At 42.2% G+C, this 19,496-nt stretch overlaps 1 protein-coding gene across 4 annotated transcripts in view; it reads left to right on the top strand.

The window, feature by feature from the left end:
* PLEKHM3 (pleckstrin homology domain containing M3) overlaps window positions 1-19,496 on the top strand; it is a 178,644-nt gene that overhangs the window by 30,893 nt on the left and 128,255 nt on the right. For all 4 annotated transcript variants that reach the window (XM_004764266.3, XM_013062300.2, XM_004764267.3 and 1 more), the window contains one exon: window positions 9,173-10,108. In XM_004764266.3, the coding sequence (XP_004764323.1) occupies window positions 9,173-10,108 (936 nt within the window). The remainder of the gene's footprint in view (window positions 1-9,172; window positions 10,109-19,496) is intronic.

The following is a 19,496-nucleotide window of genomic DNA, read 5'->3' as shown; positions in this document are numbered from 1 at the left end:
ATCTTTTTGCTCTGCTTCTCAGTATACTGGTAATGTGTTTTCTTTATCTTCATTGGTACAAATAGCTACAGTAGTCCCAAGAGCCATTTTCTTACATATCAATAGCCAAAGTCAGGAAAGAAAACCAGAGCACCTCTTCTGGGTCTTTTTTCCAGTGGCCTCCAATAACACCACCCTCAGTAGCTAGAGTCACATGCTTACCCCTAAAGCAAAGCCTGGCAAAGGAAAATAGCATTTCTGTGATTGGATTTAACAAATCTCGCTTCTTTCCGTGGAGTAAGGGAGAGGACATCTTCTCTGAGCATCTCCACCATACCTGAACAAGATTAGGGTTCTGTTGGTAAAGCAGTGGGGGGACTAGTTAATGAGGTAAGCAACTGAGAAGTTCTACCTTGGATTTCTAGTCCTTCCGACTCTTAAGTTGCCATGATTCTAGAATGTAACCCAAAGATACTCTAATGAAATGCCATTTACCTTAAAATTTGCTGGCCTAAGTATGGGAGACTCTTTTGTACTTAATTCCTATAGATTAGGGAAACACGGTAAAAGCCCACCATGGCACTGAATGAGCATAGTTTGAAAGTTGGTTTGGAATTGTTTTCTGGGTCACAAAATTCTTAAAGACTAAGGATTACCCTTGTCACAGAAGGCAGAAAGCCTCTGCATTTAAGAAGCTGGGTCTGTGATCTCCTAGTGGGGTTCACACTTAGAAGTGAAATTGACCAGGACTGTATGGACTAATGCTCTTATCACTGTTGCCCATAGCAAAGAACTTAGATGGAAAAGATCCCTAAGTTGGTATGTCTGTCTAGCTAATATGTAGCCAGATATGTTACAGGTCTGTTTCTACAAGAGTCTTCACAAATAATATATCTTTTTCCGTGGGTTTATTATGAAGGGAGAGCAAATGGGATAGTTTCCTTTACCTGTAAAGAAAGGTCTCCAAAGTAGCCCTCAGAAAAGACATCACTTGAGTCTACTTCATTTCTACCGTAAATGTTTGTTAACAAGTATCCATGAGCTGTGGCTGTGTTGGCCTGTGCAGCATACTTCAGATGTCAAGACACAGCCCCTTTTTGGTTCCTGCAGTATTTTTTGGCTGTGTCACTTCTCTTGTGTGCCTCTAATGAGGAGAACAAAAACCTAAAACTATTTAAAACTTTCCCCCCTAGTTTCTGGGGCTTAAATACAGTTGAAAACTGTAACATGAAACACAAAGACTCGAAAGACTGTGTTTTGTTTATTAGGAATATAAAGAAAAGAGACAATCTAGCATGTCAGAAAGGTCTTCATTGAGGAAAGGATGCTTTGGCTGAGCTTAGAGGGTTGAGCACAAGACCAAGATGGAGGTGAACATAGCATGTGTGTGGAATGGCCTGGAGGCTAACGTGGAAATGGCTGCATTTTTGAGAGTTGTAGTCTGAGGTCCTGGAGAACCTTCAAAGCCAAACAGACAGACTTGGTATGATATGTTTAGCAAAGAGGCACTTGAAAATTACTTGAAAATCAAAATTGAAGTGGTATTTTATAAAACGTATGTAAGTCAACAGGGTGGAGGGGTAGTGTGGGTAGGTACCAGGGAACCTCCTCTCCTGTAAGTTTTGTGTCTATGTAAAGGGATACCAGTTAGACTAACACTCCTGGCCTCTTTCCTTCCCTTTGCACACTCCATCCCCAGGGAACAGCAACTTACAGGCAAGTTTAGGAGAGGAACTGGGTCTGTATAACTCAGCCTCTCTCACAGGAAGCACTGGTTCTGGTCTGTTCCTCCAGACCTGCTCCTCTCCATCTATCAGCCTTTCATGGGCAGTCCCCCAGGAGGGGTAATCTGTGGTAATCAGTACTGCTTACAACTTAGAGTCCGAGGGGTCAGATTGGTAGGAGGATCCCTAAGCTGCATCCTCCAACTGGCTGATGTTCTCCATGTGTCTGACAATGTCTGTCAATCTCAATTGGTTTAAAACTTGGGTGAATGAAGGAATGCTATTTATTGATTCCCCTCAGCCTACCTACCCCCTACCCAGTATAGGATGGATTGATAGATGGAAAGAATGGAAGGAATTGAAACCAATTAGAAGACTCTGCTAGTTTCATGCTGTGAAGTGATAAGGTCCAAACTTAGGGTGGCTGGGGCCAAAGAGAAAGTGGGACTTGTGAAAAGAAAAAGAAGGACTTGGGGCGCCTGGGTGGCTCAGTGGGTTAAGCCTCTGCCTTTGGCTCAGGTCATGATCTCGGGGTCCTGGGATCGAGCCCCGCATCGGGTTCTCTGCTCAGCAGGGAGCCTGCTTCTCTCTCTCTCTGCTTGCTTGTCATCTCTGTCTGTCAAATAAATAAAATCTTAAAAAAAGAAAAAGAAAAAGAAGGGCTCAATTGGGCCATAGATCTGTTGACAGGACCTGTTTCTGATTCATTTGGTGTCCACAGATTCTAGCAGAGTCCTTTGTACATATATTCAACAAATATTTATGGAGACAGCCACAGAGTATACAGGGGTGAGAGAGACATCCAGGTCCCTGCCCTCAAGGAGAAGGAGAGAGTTCTTTGAAGGAAATAAAGCAAAGTATAAGATAGAGAGGGGGCTCTTGAATGAAGGTGGTAAAGGATGGCCTCACTGAGGATGGCACCTTTGAGGGGAAAAACTGGGAGGCGTGTAAGTCAGTGGGGCTGCAGAGAGAAGTTCCAAATGGAGGATATAGCCACCTCAGAGTTCAGAGGGTGGAGTGCACTCAGCTTGCTCACAGAACATAAAAGAATGTGGCTGGAATGAGAGAAGGGATGCTAGATGATGTGAGATGAGGTCACAGCAATAGTCAGAATCCAGATTGTGTGGAACAGGACATGGAGGCAGTGGGAGAATTTGGCCTCTGAAGGAAGGAGACAGATTGAGCTGGACAAGAGGTAGGATCAAGTGAATGCTTTTTTAATAGATACAACAAACCTTAGGGTATTGGAAGACAGGAAGAAAAGAGACTTGTGGAGGGAAAGTATTTAGATGTTGCAGAGGACGAGATTCTAAAGAGGTGGGAAGGAATTAGGCACAGCGTAGAGGTGGAAGGGTTGGCTTTAACAAGGAGGCAAGAATATTCTTTTGAGACCAGATGACCAAAATAAGAAACATCTGTTGAATACTCACGATGTATCAGGCATTGTTCTAAGAGCTACTCATTTCTTTCTCACAAGAGTACTATTATGATAGCCCATCTTAAAGATGACAGAACTGAGACTCAGGTCAAGTAATTTGCCCATGGTCTCAAGCCAGTAAGTACAGAATTATGATTTCAGTTTAGGCTCGTTGGCTCCAACACCTTTGGCCTTAGCCACTGTGCTCCGGAGCACTTGTGCAGGACATCGGGTAGCAGCGCAACGCTGACATGAAACCTAGCATAGTATGTGCAAAGGAGCTCCCTGCAGTGCACAAAATGAGGCAGTGGGATTCGGTGTTGGGGAAGAGTAAAGGAAGTATGGAAAAATTGTTGTGGGGGTTGTGTTTGGGATCCACTATGTGAATAAAAGAATGAATAGTCAGGACTAAAGATGTGATAGAAGTTGAGCACCATGAGTTTCTGTTTGACTGGTGCTATGGTCTGAATATTTTATGTCACTTCCAAACTTCACATGTTGAACTGTCTTCTAAACTGATGATATCAGGAGATGGGCCTTTGGGAGGCGCCTGGTCATGAGGGTGGAGTGTTCATGAGGGTCTTAGTGCTCTTACTTACAGGAGACCCAAAGGAGCCCCCAGCCCCTCCCACCACAGAAGAAATGTAATATATCTGCCAGACTTTGAAAGGCAGTCCTTTCAGGCTTGTCTTAGACGGTGTTACACTGAAGTGTGTGGTCTTCTCCCTTCATTCTCCACTTTGGCTTCCTTTTACATTTATTAATCTTGTAATAAGGATTTAAACATGTCCTTTAAATTTGCCTAGATAACTTTGCTTTAGAATATTGGCACCACATTGGGCTTTTGAATTCTTTGAAAACATTAAAATGTTGCTCTTTGTCTTTCATTGTAATCATTTCCCAGTCTTCGCTGCCCTATTCTTGTGACTTTCATTCATTGTGCTGACTCAGGCACTCCAGATTTTCTTGGTAAACTAGATTACCTCAGTGTTTCTTTTATGTATTGTGATCTGGGATGTGCTGGTTTTTAAAAAGAGAAAAATGCATGAAGTAATAAAAATGAAAGTATGTAAGTATTTAATAATTATATAATAATTATATAATTATGTAAGTAAATATAATGTACCTCTTAGTATACATATCCTGTCTGAGGGCTTCATATCAAATAATATATAGTCTGGACAGGAGGATTGTGGGTGCTGGAGTATGGAGGCAGAAACTTTTTGTTGCTGCATTTTACATTTCTTTCTGATCTTTTGAATAATTTTGTTACATAATTTTATACCTATGTGATAAATGTGAGATAGTATCTGAAATCTGAGTCATCAGAGTAGTGTAGCCATAGAGCCTTGGGGGTTCAGGGGAGGACAGTTGTTTTCAACTAGAGGGAATGAAGAAGGTCTTCAAGAATAGTAAGATATTGGGACGCCTGAGTGACTCTGTCGGTTAAACGTCTGCCTTTGGCTCAGGTCATGATCACGGGATCCTGGATCGACTCCCACGTGGGCTCCCTGCTTAGCGGAGAGCCTGTCTGTCCCTCTGCCTGCTGCTCCCTCTGCTTGTGTGCGAGTGTGCTCTGTCTCTCTGACATATAAATAAAATCTTAAAAAAAGAGTAGGTAAGATTTTGTTCTCGCCCTCGTGTGAGGAAAGCACCCACGCAGAGGTGAGGGGAGATCTAGACAGGGAGATCAGTGAGAGAACATGCACAAAGTTGGGAGGGGTGAGTGCTGGAAACAGCATCAGGTCACCTAGCTGGAATGTGGGGGAGTGGAGAAAAGTACCTGCGTTGTGTGGAAAGGTCACTGGGGAAAATTACAATGGAGGGGTCAGACTGACATCTTCTGAACCCCCTCATCAATCTTATTACCCCTAGAAGTGGGGCAACCTTCTGTGACATGTTCTTGCCCCCCCCCCCAAAAAAGTCTAAATGAACTTCAAGATCTAAGTAGCAGTTGGCAGAAAACAGGGGCAGCAGAGGAACATTTGAACGATACCATGAGGATACACTCGGCCAAGTCTAGAATGTGAGAAGTTCTACAGGACAAGGGAACTCATTTCTTCAATAAACATGTGTGGCATGAAAAAAAAAAAAAAAAAAAAGAAGGAGAACTGTTATAGATTTGAAGAGATTTAAAAGATGTATTAGCCAAATCAATGTGTGAACCTAAGTTGAACAAACCATCTGTATAAAGAAACTTTTTTAGACAATCTGGGAATATCATATATAATCTGTAGATTAGATGAGGATTATTCATGTTGTTGGGTGTGAAAGCAGGGTGTGTGTGTATGTGTGTGTGTGTGTGTGTGTGTGTGTATTCAAGTTTTATCTGTCAGATTAGAGATACCCCCTGAAGTATTTACACTAGAAATGGTAAAGTGTTAGCAATCTGCTTTCAAATATTGAAGCCAAAACAACCAAAAAAACCCCATGAAACAAGAATAGCAGAAATTTGATTTCCAAAGCTGAAGGATAGGTCCCTGGGTGTTTATTTTACTCTTCTATGTGCTTTGGAGTATGTTTGAAATTTTCCATAATAAAATGTCCTAAGGAGTTTGAACTCCCTCGGTGGGAGGGGCTGTGCCTGAGGCTGGTAACAGTGTGTGAGATGGCCAGGAAGGAGGAGGACTAGAGGAAGGAGCTCATTTAAGACCTGCATTAGGTCTTGAAGGTACAACTGTCTAGTTATAAAATAAAAAGTCATTGGTATGTACTATACAGGATGGCAACACTAGTTAGTACTGTATTGCATATTTGAAAGTTGCTAAGAGACTGCATCTTAAAAGTTCTCATAACAAGAAAAAAATGTTTTGTAGTTATGTATGCTGGCGGATGTTAACTAGACATACTGTGGTGATCATTTCACAGTATAGGCAAATATTGGATCATTACATCTGAATTGTACATCTGAAACTAATAAAATGTTATATGTCCCTTACACCACAATAAAAAACGAACAAGCAAACCTTGATTAAGGTGGTGGCCATGAGAAAGGAGACTTTTCCGAGAACAGGTAGAGGAAATAATAGCAAAAGAGGAACTCTGGCAGATGAATGAGGCGCCTGATGGGGACAGTGCCCTCCTTCCTCTGCAGTACAGCAGCTGTCCTTAAACTGCGGCGCTGGTACTGCAGGGCGGCGAGAGGAGGAAGAAGGGATTTTCACAGCAGAGGACCTGGACCGGTCTTCGTACCAGCCAAAGTGGAACTCAGTGGGGAAATGAATTCAGGGGTGGGCTGGGTTTCTTTTCCTCTTTTTCACAAGGAATTACTCATGGTTTCAATATGAAATTTTTGGGTACAGTGATTTCATTTTGATCAGCTTTTCATCAGCTTTTTCATTTGATCAGCTTTTGAATTAATTGAGGAAATAGTGATAATCCTTGTCAGTGGTTCCATCGGAATCATTTATAGATTTTGCATAACTCATTTGTGAAATTGAACAATTTACAGTAATGTGTGGGATGTTAATTAAATGAGTTGAAATGATATGGTCTGGGGAAATAAAAGTTGAACTATAAATTAATGAAAGCTTAGATTTAAATATATACCTCGTGATTTGTCTGTAGCCAAATATTAAAAATCAACTTAAGATAGAAACAAAAGTAGCATTTGTTAGAGGCTAAAGAGAACTGGTCGTTCTTCCGCCCTCCACATTTCAAAGACATCAGTACTTCACACAGGAAATATTAGTAAGGTCTGATATAACTAGGCCCTCCAGGGAGGAACACGCACCCTAGAGGATAGCTTTCTATCCTTGATCCTGTTTGCTTTCTTCTTGACTGTTCTTTTTCAAGAAATTAACGCTACAAACTGCAGCCTATAAATATGGGCCATTTCCTGTGATCAGCGCCAGTCTCTTCTGTCTCAGTTTAATGTACCTCTTTAGAGAGGGCTGAGCCAGGTGGGGGAAAAAATCTGGAAACAAAATACATTCTCTACCCTTACTCTGCATTGAGGAGGTGAGGGGACTTTTGAGACACCCAGGCAGGACTTCTAACCTGGTCCACCCAAACTGGCAGCTACCACCCTAGCTTGGACAACCAGAGAGAGATGAGTTTTTAATCGGGTTTGCTGCTGGCTTGGACCCAATTAAAGCAGAATTTCTAATTCATGCTTGCTATTATAGAAAGCTCGCAGGGAGGAAAGAAAAGGAGAGAAAAATTCCTAGCTAAAAGCAAGAAAGGTAGTTTTTATTTTACTTAGGGATGCGTAGCTGAGCCATTGGGTCACAGGACAGATGGGGACAGAGGGATGCATGGTTATGAGTCTTATTATGGAAAAGATTGAACTACCATCAGCGCTTGATGGAAATGAGAGGGGGAGGGGTAGCAGCAGTGTCTCTAACAGCACTGCCTCCCTTATTGCATTATCAGAAAAGACAGATAACTGAGAATAGGCATCCATTATCTCTCTACAAAGGGATTAGTGTAGGTTGCAAGAAATTAATGGCTTTTGAGTTATCACAGAAATACTAATGAATGTCAGGACTGGAGATGTAAAGCAGGTAAAATTGGCTTTTCTCTGCCTCATTTCTCTCCTTTTCTCATTTGGTTTGCTATTTTAAGATCAAGATCTGTGTTACCTTTTTTTTTTCCCCCTAAAGCCAAGATCAGATATGATACCCTTTGGGAGTATGATTTGTCTTCTTTAGGGAATGGCTCAATTAGTTTATGACTGCCTCTGATGTGTGTTAGTAAAGAAATAAACAGAATGAAATGAAAATTTCAGAAATGGAAATCTCTATCAGGGAGGGTGCTGCTTCTTGCATGTCATTTTCACGCCTGATAAAAGTATCAGGAAGTCCCAAATGACTCCCAAATGACAGTCTCCTTCTGTTAAAGTACTAAACTCGCATACATTGCAGCTAAGTATTGATTAAAGATGGCACAACCAGATAAACTTGTGAAGCAGGGGAAGAGAAAGAAATTATACCTACTATATGCTGAGTGTTGTGCTAGGAGCCATAATTCTCATTCAACAAGTACTTTTTAAGAGCCTACTGTATACCAGGCATTGTACTATGTGCTATGATAATAAGTTTGAAAGACAAACATCTCCTCTGTCCTCAGCAGAGCTTACAGTCCAATGGAAAGGACAGGCTTCTTTAAAAACTTCAGAATTCATTTTAATTGTTCAGATATTTAAATACACTATTATACTACAGCCTGACAGGAACCCATCAGAGAGGAACTATAGGGATACCTGTTACTGACCCAGGGCTGTGTGTTTGTAGGTGAGGGGTTGGGGGAGTCAGGACAAACTCTGTTCCTGAAAGAGGATGGCTAAGTAGTGAAGGGTAAGTGTGTGGTAGCTGGGGGAAGCAGTGGGAAGGAGCGCTGGAAGCAGCAGGAACCGCGTAAGCCCATCCAGGCTCAGAGGTGAGAGAGAACTGCTAGGTAAGCAGAGACCTAAAACAAGTCGGTTGAGTCAAGCCTGGGGAGGTGGTTGTAAGACAGAAGGCTCATGAAGTGGCCTTGAGGACTAATGGGGTGTCTGAGAAACAGGAGTTTATCAGTGGTGCGCTTCTTGCTCTGTCACTCTGTCCTTTCCATTGACCCTTCCTGGCTTTCCTAACCCAGAGAAAGATGGGGAGATTAGCAAGGGGTTAGGTCAAGTGACAGGACGAAATGTTCTTTCTTTTATATTTCGTGCTCTGTAGAATGTTTCCTAGAAAACATGGAATCCTGGGGAAGTACAGTTATTTCATGGGCCCATGGGGGATAATCCTAGTTATTCCTGTATTTCTGTTTTCCACACAGACCTCTGCATGTCACACTGATATTTCGAACCAAACCCCTCTGTACTTAATCTTACACTCATAATTCCACCTTTGTGAAGTTTTTTAGATCTGAAATTTCCCCCCAGTTACATCTTGTCAGTTGTACTATCTTGAAATTGTACTGCTTCTCCTGTGTTTGCTTTGAAACAGGAAGATGTCCTTCTCCTATCTCTTTTTAGTTTCTTGCACCTGCCTTTTCATCTCATTGAGTTCATTCATATTCATAAATTAATACACATTGCTTCTTTTGTGTTTTTTTTTCCCCTTTCTAGAACACAAGCAGGCATTCCCAAACATTCTGAAGAAGGGGTACCTGGAGATTAGGAAGGACCATGACAGTTACTGGCAAAGCTGTTACGCAGAGCTCTCCCCGTACAACTTGTACTTCTACAGCCTCGACAGCAGTGGCAATCAAGCCCTCTATGCCACCTACCAGCTTTCACACTTCCAGAGCATATCTGTTTTGGGCAACCTCGAGGCCAGGCTGGTGGATACCGTTCTGTATGACAACACTCAGCTGCAGTTAAAGGCAGAATCACCATGGGAGGCTTTGGACTGGGGGCAGAAGCTTTGGGAAGTCGTGCACGCCGCCGTGCCTGGTTACGTGGGGCGGCAGGATGAGCTGGCCAACTCACCCGGACTTGGTCATCACGTTGACTGTACACAGAATCACTGTTTACAGAAGAAATCCAGTGAGCTGCTCACACCATCCCCTGTCTTGGATAGCCCCAAACAATACGAAAACATTATCAAGTCAGGGACGCTATACAGGCTCACTGTCCAGAACAACTGGAAGGCATTTACTTTCGTGCTGAGCAGAACCTACCTTATGGCTTTCCAGCCTGGCAAGCTAGATGAGGACCCCCTGCTAAGCTACCATGTGGACGTGTGTCTGGCTGTCCAGGTGGACAACCTGGACGACTGTGACTCTTGCTTTCAAGTCATCTTCCCCCAAGATGTGCTCCGCCTCCGCGCAGAGACCCGGCAGAGGGCCGAGGAGTGGATGGAGGCTCTGAAAACAGCAGCCAATGTGGCGAGGAGTACAGAGCAAAACCTGCAAGTCACCCTGAGAAGCAAACCCAAGGATCAGATGGGTGGGCACGAACTCAGGAAGAACAAACGTCAGTCTGTGACCACCAGCTTCCTCAGCATTCTCACAACTTTGTCTTTGGAGCGAGGACTCACTGCTCAGAGTTTCAAATGTGCAGGTATGAAGCAAAGGTTTAGTCTAAAGCTTATGAAAGAACAATCCTGAATCTCACCATTGGAATTCACTTTAGAAATCCCCTCAGTGGGCCAGTCACAGCCCTCAGTGGGTCTCTTGTTTAAAAAGCATCTCCTGGGGCGCCTGGGTGACTTAGTGGGTTAAAGCCTCTGCCTTCAGCTCAGGTCATGATCCCGGGGTCCTGGGATGGAGCCCTGCATCGGGCTCTCTCCTCAGCAGGGAGTCTGCCTCCCTCTCTCTCTCTGCTTGCCTCTCTGCCTACTTGTAATCTCCATCTGTCAAACAAATAAATAAAATCTTTAAAAAAAAATAAAAAGCATCTCCTTCAAGGAGTTCGCTACATCAAAACATCTATCTTTATGCCATGTGGTGACGTAAGTAGAAGCAGATAGGATATACCCCACTGAGTCACAATGACTTAGCTGAAGCATAATTAGACTAGAATTTAGGCTTCTTGTGTCTGCCGTGATTCCATTTCCTCTGTCTTCTTAAATAAAGGTCACAGGAAATGTGGCTGTCATAAATTGTCTCAAAGGAGATATTCAGGCCCAAAGCTGTCTGCTGACTAGGGAAGAAAAATGGTCATGGTGACTGTCATTGATCATGACCTTGTCAAATTCCCTTAAGATAGAATCTAGAGTCAGCCTTGACAGAAAATCTGGAAGTGGCTAACAACAGGGTAGATGATGATTCAGTAGATGACCTCTGAGTCACGGTAGGCCTGTACCTCATCCTGGGGAAGCCAGGGCTTCTAGAACTGTTGTGGAAGGGTGAGGCACAAAGTAGAGATCAAGGCCAGTCATCTGTTATTTCTTAAAACCCTATTATCGCTTCTCTCCCCTACTTCCCATTCCTTTCATTTTTCCCCCAACCAGTAAACTAGACAAGAAAACCCTCACTAAACCAAATCTATATATCTACTATAAACTAAATGAAATTATTTTGCTTTCACTAAACCCCACAGTTTGGACAGGAAATGTATCTGTAAGGTAAATTTGCCACGAAGGTAATTTAATTGGAAACCTGATTTGGAAGATTTTAATTCAAGTGTATCAGATTTAATTATGTTGTTTTTAAAAAGAAGAGGAAGCTCACCACCAGCCAAGATCAAATTTCCAATTTTTGCTTGTCTCTGCCTTAAAACCCAAATAGTGGTGACACATTGAAAATTTCAGTTTAAGTTATTTGGGATGATTGCCTTTTCTATTGACAAATAGTGTACCTAAAGAGGCGATTAAGTGGATCATCTGTGCTTTCTCTGGAGGGCCTCAGTTACTATGAAGCAGAAAGTTGCAGAGTTGGGTAGGAGAGACCAGCAACTCTGAGCCGGTAAGGAAGCCTTCCTAGGTGATTTGCATGTATCTGCAGGTGTGAATGACCTTGTGATAAGTCAGCCAGCTACTTTTGCAAAATTTTTTGAAATAAGGGAATACTAGCTTTACCTCAGCTTTTAGAAATTATTGACATTTTAGTGTTCTTTTTTTAAAATGTTTTATTCATTTATTTGAGAAAGCAAGAGAGAGCATGGGTGGGGAGAGAGGCAGAGGGAGAGGGAGAAGCAAACTCCCCAGTGGGCAGGGAGCCTGATGTGGGGCTCGATCCCAGGACCCTGAGATCATGACCCGAGCCAAAGGCAGAGGCTTAACTCCCTGAGCCACCCAGGCTCCCCTTTAGTGTCTTATATCAGTGCATATATTTCAGAGTTCAGTCATCCAACAGTAATTTATTGATGCTGACTCTGTGAAGATTCTGGAATTATGATACACTTCTGTGGGTTTGGATTGCTGATAGGGTCAACAAATCTGTTGTGTTATTGGAGTCAAGGAGAATAAATAGCTCAGCTTAGTTTTCAAAGCAGAGACTGGAATAGCTGAATTGGGAAACTGTCTAGTAAAAGGAGGAAGAAAAGCCTCAGGGATTACACAAGGATCATCACATAGTTGACCCCTAATTCACCTTGCTCTCATAAGTTTGCTTCCTGATGGAGTGTGCACTGCCCACATTCGGGACTGCATTAGCAGCGTTTCTAGCACTCAGTGGAAGGAGAAATGCAAGTAGAGGTAGTATTCAGCAGGTCCATCACATACTAGCGGTTGGAGAAATGAAACCAGGAAGAAGACAAAGGTGAGTAGAAGAGGCAGGGAGAAGGAAACTAAGTAGAGAAAAAGAGGGACGGATTACATAATGGGCAGGGATAGAACTTTTTGGCAGCTGCTTTAGGTTCCATGTGGTAGGGTATCTCCCTTTGCTGCCTAAATGTTCTTATTCAGTTTGGCCTGGCTGGGGATGGGTGGTGGTACGGAACACAGGAGGCAGGAGAAATGAAATCTAAAACTCATTTGCTCTGCTCTGCTCTTACCTTCATGCTCTGTTTTGGAGTTCTGTAAGGCGCAGGTAGTTCTCTAATCTGGGGTGGGAAGAAGTCAGTCCTAATTTGTGTAGTATGGTGGATTCCAAAGTAGAGATTTTTAAATGTCATTTTAGGACCCCTTCCATCAGAAAATGCTACATTCAGTTGCTTCGTGCTACACATGGTCGCTTTTCATTTTCCTTAATTGCAGCATGAATACTGGTTTCCTACCCCAGGTAGGAATACTTCATCTCCTGTAGGGGGCAGAGTCTCAAAAGAAAAAGGCTAAAACTTGTTAAGCAAACCTCTGAATGTTTTTAAAATTACTTGAGAGGTTGTTCATTATATTGAAGATTATTATAGCAGATGGGACTTTAAAAATTGATCAGACACAGTTAATCTAAACCAGCTGTTGTATTCATTTAGTATTTAAGTCCCCTAACTTTTCATCCTTACAAAAATATCCATTTGGTGAAAAATCTAGTTGCATAGTATGTTTACCTTCTAAAAACATCAAAATGCTAACTAAATTGTTTTTATTTGAACTTGGCATTATCTGTTATTTTAAGGAGAAGCTAATTCAGAGTATTTCACAGTTGTGAGTGTCTTTAGAATGTAAGTTTTTACGTCAACTTAGCCCCTCCCCCTTTAAATATTTTTGGGAGGGATTTATTTATTTATTCCCTTTAAATATTTTTGAGGAAAAAAACTTTAAAAGTGGAAGATTGCCCTGAGCAGCTCTTTATTATGATGTCATTCAGTTGCTATCTGGGCGAGCTACAAATGTTGGCTTTTAAATCTACGTTATAGTGCGCTTGGCCTTCTTTCACTGAATTATTTCTGAAGGTGAAGAATTTTTGATATCCTTTTTGGAAACTTAAGGAGCCCCTGCAGAGAGAATGGACCACGACCATCCCAAAATGCCTGAGGTTATGGTTTTGAAAATACAAGCTTATATATAACTGTGTATTTCTTAACATGTGCTTGAACTTTTTATAGTTGTATTTGATGATGTGTGATTTGTTCCATGGCTTCCTCTCAGCTGCATGGCTGCCTCATGCTAGGAAGCCACAGCCACAGTGGTCATCTTGTTGTTCTGGAATCTACCTTGGTCATTCTTGCCTCCAGGGCCTTTGCACTTGCATTCCTTCTTCCTGAAAACATGCCATTGGAAATGAAGTTCTTTCCTTCCTTCTCCTGTTTATCATGGGCTGAGTTTCTGCCCATGTGCTGAGGTTTTGCCCATGTGTCAAAAACCCAGGTGCATCTGGAGAAGTCTGTGCTACAAGAAAACAGACGTGGCCCCTGCCCTCATGGAACCTGCAGTCTACTCAGGGAGCCCGACATTAATCACATCAGCACATCATCAGTGTCAGATGGCCACTGTGACAGTTAGGCGGTGGCAATACAACTATATGAAATAGCAGCTATTCAGTCATTTTTGACCCGCAAAAGGAGTTTGATAGGGTTCAACTGAATATGTGATCCTGAAGTCACAGAAGGTTCCTTTTTTTCTTTTTTTTTTTTAATTTGACAGAGATCACAAGTAGGCGGGGGTAGGGGAGCAAGGGTGGGGGGTGGGGGGGTGGGGGAGCCCTGCTGAACAGAGAGCCCAATCCGGGGGCGGGGGGGGGCATCCCCCCAGGACCGCTGGATCATGACCTGAGTGAAAGGCTGAGGCTTAACTGACTGAGCCACCCAGGTGCCCCTCACAGAAGGTTCCTGAGCAGAGAGAGCATATGATGCATGCAAGTGGTATTTCAGAACAATTAATTCGGTGCTGCTTTAGTACAGCTTTTCAGGAACACCTCTGTGGAAGAAAATGAGGTCCGATTCTCTAGTGAAGTTACTGGTTGGGATTCAAAATTTGGTTTGGCAATGGGGCACCTGTGGAATTAAAAATTAATACTAAAAGAAATGATTATGCAGCTTATTAAAATATTTATGAAGTATATACCTGTAAGTCGTTCTAAATTAGGTTGCTCACAATATGCTCTATAAATTAGATCACAGGGCAGCAGTTCTGTTTTCTTCCAGAATTAGACTTGTGTACATACCTATTTCCTTTCAGTAGATAGATGCATGGGTCTCTTGGCACAAGTACATACAGCTGTTTTTTCTGTAATTTCCTGGCAATCGAAAAACCTACCAGTTGAGTACTATAATCAAAGGGCTCAGGGCCTTGTTTTAGGTGCTGAGGGAGCTGCAAAGCTCACAGTTTAAAGCGTTCTTTCTGTTCCTGCTTTGTAATCTGGGAGTGATATTGGATGGCCACTGTGGGACGGTACTCCTGATTATGGGCTGAAGTTGAATAATGCTAACAGAAGAGAGAGCACAAAACATAGTGAGCCGAGGGGATCCCCTCTGCTATTTTCACACTGTCAGGTTTATGGTTTTACTCCTTTGGCTGCTGTTTAACCTCTTGGGACTGCTGTTGGTAATTACATCTTTCTGGCATTAAGAGATTTTGCTTTCCTTTTCCCCCCAAGTCCTTGGGAGGAGTAAGCCCAAAGAAAGGGGGGGGGGGAGTTTTGCTGTGAATTCTTCAGCCATTTAGTGCAAATTCCTGTAATTACTGGCATTGTGTCCTCCCTGAATGGCACATAATACAGCAGAAGCCACTCCTAATTGAGACCTTACGGGAGGTACAAATCCTCTCTTTGTTCAGCCTGACAAATTAGTGCCAGAAAGTGGCAGGGTCCGAGTGGGAATCAAAGGCAAGAAACACAAAGATGGAACTTAAGGCTACAGTAATAACCCTCTCTTGTCCTGAAGGGAAAAAAAGGAATGACCAAGGAGAAATGAAGTTTTTTGTTTTTTTTTTTTGTTATAAATTCCCTTGACATGACAGCACCTCAGGGCTGCTCTATTTATTTAGCCAAAGTGATTAAATAGTAATACAACAGGGCTGCCCATTGTTTCCCTGGGTACCCCCACCTCACAGACCCCTGCTGCCTCAGCTAATTGATTGACAATGAACCTCTGATAAAGAAGTATGTTGTTAGGACCTGAGGTGGGGGGGGGCATTTTTTTCCTCTCTCTTTGTGTATCTGAGTGAGTGTGTGTGTGTCTGTGTGTGTGCATGCGCGTGATTTCATTTTTGTTTGGATTGCACTCCAGTTTTTCTTTGCCCCCACCTTTTTTCCTCCCCTTCTCCCCATCTCTCCCCTTGCTTTTTTTTTTTTTTTCCCCCTCAGAGCATTTCAGTGGCTGCTCTCAGCTGATAAAAACAGGTAGAGAGGAATTAGAATCCTAGGGCAGGCGTTTGACAAGTTTATCATGGGAGCAAACTTCCTCTCCCCCTGCTCCACTTAAGACGAAACAGTGGTGTTTGAAGAGAGAAAAGGGGAAAGGGGCTGATTATTGGCACGTTGGGATCACAAACGTTTTTTGTTGTTTCTCATTTTGTGAGGACGGATGTCTGAAACTAGTCTATGAACTAAGATATTTCAGTTAAATTGCTTACCCAACTTTTTAAAAATCTGTGCACTAATAACATTTACATGTTGGAGTGAGGGTGGTTGTGCAGTAAGAAATAACAGTTTGAAAGATTTCATCTCCCCTCAGTTTCTGAGAAGCCGGGGTTGGTTATTCAAGGGTAAACTCTGGCTGCTGGGGTGTAACTCAGTACCCCCAGGATGCTGAAAGTCGTGGGAAGATGACTAGTGGCAGATCATTAATAGCCGTTGGTTATAGATGCTCAACTAGCTAAGCAGAAGCTAAATCCCTAATTTAACTCTGTTACAGCTGCAAAAACAAATCACTTCAAGCCCCTCTGAAAGCAAAATATATTACACAAACAGAATCGACCTTGTTAATACCGCTTGGCATTTCGCATGATAAATGAAGGTGTCTTTCTGGCAAAGGCCTATTTTATGACATCGCTTAGACGTAAGGGATACCTTTACCCTGGTAATGCAAGCATTCCTGATAGAAAGTATGGAGTGGTTAATTATTCATTAAATAGTTGCCATTCTGGAAGTAAGAAATATTTCTGGGTTAGGCCAGATACTTTCTGGCCTTAAAGTAAATCATACAGAATAGCAATTCTTAAGAAGAAGAGAAATTGAGTTTGGAATATGATTATGCATATGAGTGTAGGTAAAGAAAGATATGTAGGTTTTTAAGTGCCAAGAAGAGAAGTCGTATATTATGCTCTGGGGCTGGGGGGTTGGGGGTGTGACTTCTAGCATAGTCAAAATCTGTTTTGATTCTCATTTGAAAAATTAGGGGACCCTCTAGTAGCCAAAGTACAGTATCTGCTAAGGAAAAGAGAAACAAATAAAAAGATGGACTTTCCTTGGCATCTCCAATTCCTATCTTTAGTACTATTTTCAAATTTTGTCTTTCACTTGCTAGGAATGATAGTAAGGTGAAGATTTATTTGAGTTAAGGAATAAGCAGATAGCCAATTGGAGGAGAATAAGACAATAAAGAAAAACTGAGATATTCCCCTCAAAACATATAAACATCTTGAATAAGAGAGAATATTTTAGTTTATTGTTGCTTTCTTACCTTGCATTTTCTGTCATTTTGTTTCTTAGTGTATTGGGTGGTTGTCTCCCAGAGGAGTAATCGTGTGTGTGTGTGTGTGTGTGTGTGTGTGTGTGTCCTGACAGGCAAAGTTTTATTTCCCCAACCTTGAATATGACCATGGAGGGGTTGCTGATAGTAAAATCTTTAAGTGGAGTTTTGGTGGAGGGTTCATTTCTACAAGCCTTTATTAAACCCCTCATGTGTGCCACACACGTGCTCTGCCAGGCACCTTGGGATACGCAGTTAGGAATAATTTATGCAGGCTGTTCTCTTGGAAGATTTACAGAATCCCCTCCAAGAGGATATGGGAACTTGAAGAGAGTGAGTAAAGTGAGTAGGAGAATGGGACTGGGAGGTAAGGGGCTAGGCTGTCGTGGCCACTGGCTTGGAGACCAGTACGTCCCCTCTCTGCATATGCTAGAGAATCCCTGTTGTAGAGAATTTGAAAGCAAAAGAGCTAAAGTACCGTGTCTTCCCACTTCTCTGTTCCAAACTTCATCCTGAGATTTCCTATAGAATTAAACTCAGGGAAATCTCCTTGGCTTTTACTACCTATCTATCAAAGATAAAACTTGAATTTCTGTTGCGTACTCATTGTGTAGTTGGTGCTGTGGGAGATACAAGGGAAGCATAGTCTTTATAGACTATGGACCCCCCCGCATTTTATAGTCTCGTTGTGGATGCACAAAGAAAAATGAGGGGTTACTAGACAGACCGGTCAGGTCCATGCCATATGACACTTAATGTTCAGAAAATTATCTGGGCTTTTTTTTTTTTTTTTTTTTGCCCCCTCTTCTTCTGGGGACTGCATCCATAGGTATTCACAAAGGTCCAGAATTTGTATAAAAACAGCCTCAAGCCCGACAAGGCTGTCCCAAACCCCTGGTAATAGAATCGTTTAGCTTTATACGAAGAAGGTTGGGAAAGCACCAAATTCCACCTGTGGTATGTGCCCAGGCTGACTTTGAGAAGTTCGTGCTGTGAGATCTACAGTTCTTATGAGGTTTTCTAAAATGAAAAAAACACATCAGTAGGGCTTATGGCGGTTTCATGTGTGCTAAGTGTGTTCATGACAGGATCAAGCATGCTTTCCTTACTGGGGAGCAGAAAATTGTGGAATCATTGAAGGCACAAAACAGAGTAGAAAGCTCAATTTATAAAATGAAGCTTTTTTGAGTAAAAAGAATTAAAAGGCTGGTTCTGTTAAAAAAATTTTTTAAAGAAGAAGAGCATTTGGCAAAATCCTTAAGACAGAGAAGCATGAGTTTTCCGAGATTATGTTTCTGTCATTTTGGGAATGACAATCCCTTTACGCAGGGATTGCTGACTAATGGATCCTGATCAGCCTAGAGCGTTGTTTGTTGGTAAAGGTACATGATACTAATGAGAATGAGCCTCACTTAGTGGTTAACGGTTACGATCAAGGACTCCGGAATCAGACTGAGTTTCCAGATTTGCTACTCACTGTATGACCCTGAGTACTTATTTAACCTTTCTGCATCTCCATTTTTTAACCTTAGATGTGAGAAAATAATCACATCCACCTCATCAGTTTGTAGTGAGAATAAAATGAGGTAAAAGGGCTTGGAACAGTGCCTGGCACATAGTAAGTGCATATAAGGAGTAGCTCCTTTTATTATTTGCCTACATATGACAATAATTACCGGGATAAAGATAACATAGGCATACATAATCAGATTTGCAACTCGCACAAAACTAGGTTAGACAACTAATATGCTAAATGACAGAATCCAGATTCTGAAATGCAAGCTAGAGGAATGGGCGAAACAAGATGTGACTTTAGTGGGGATAAATAGATAGTCCCATGCTTACATTCGGAAAACGAACTACAAAGATAGAAGGCACAGGACGCTTGATCTAATGGGAATCTCATGTGAATGTACAAATGAAGCAATGGGAGACCAGAATCTGTGCTTCTGTGTTTACTTCAAAAGCATTCACGAAACAAGTCCAGAAAGAAGAGGTTATATCCTCATTGTGTTCTGCGCTGGCCAGATCACATCTGGAAGTTTCATTGACAGCAGCTGCTTTTGAAGAACAAACAGCTACATCTATCAACATGTGGTAGGTTAGTGAACCATGCCATGCACGTGTAACCTGGAATAGGAAGGACACAGGTGGTTGTCGCTATGTTCTTGAAGGCTGCCGCTGAGAAGAGGAAATAGACAGACTTACTCTGGGTAACTCTACCAGACCAAGGGAACAGATATGTCTATATTGGAATGGATTTCCCTTATTTAAGATTTGATGGCCATAGGTGAAAATTAGTAGAGTGTCCAGAGCCCTGGCCAGTGAGACTGGAAGAACTGGAATTGTGACCTCAAGGCAAGACACTTAACCTGTCTAAGCTACAGCCTTCTCATCTGCAAAAGAAAGATTTACTTATTTGGCTCTTCTGTTTGTGGAAGCCCTACTATGTTCTAAGCACTGTGCTTGATCCATTATTTGCCTTCACAGAAATTGA

The sequence above is a fragment of the Mustela putorius genome, unplaced genomic scaffold (assembly GCF_011764305.1).
Source record: "Mustela putorius furo isolate JIRA1106 unplaced genomic scaffold, ASM1176430v1.1 tig00000275_pilon_pilon_pilon, whole genome shotgun sequence".
NCBI classification, from domain to species: Eukaryota; Metazoa; Chordata; class Mammalia; order Carnivora; family Mustelidae; genus Mustela; species Mustela putorius.
Note: the sequence above shows the minus strand (reverse complement) of the source record. Positions and strands in the feature narration are given on the sequence as shown.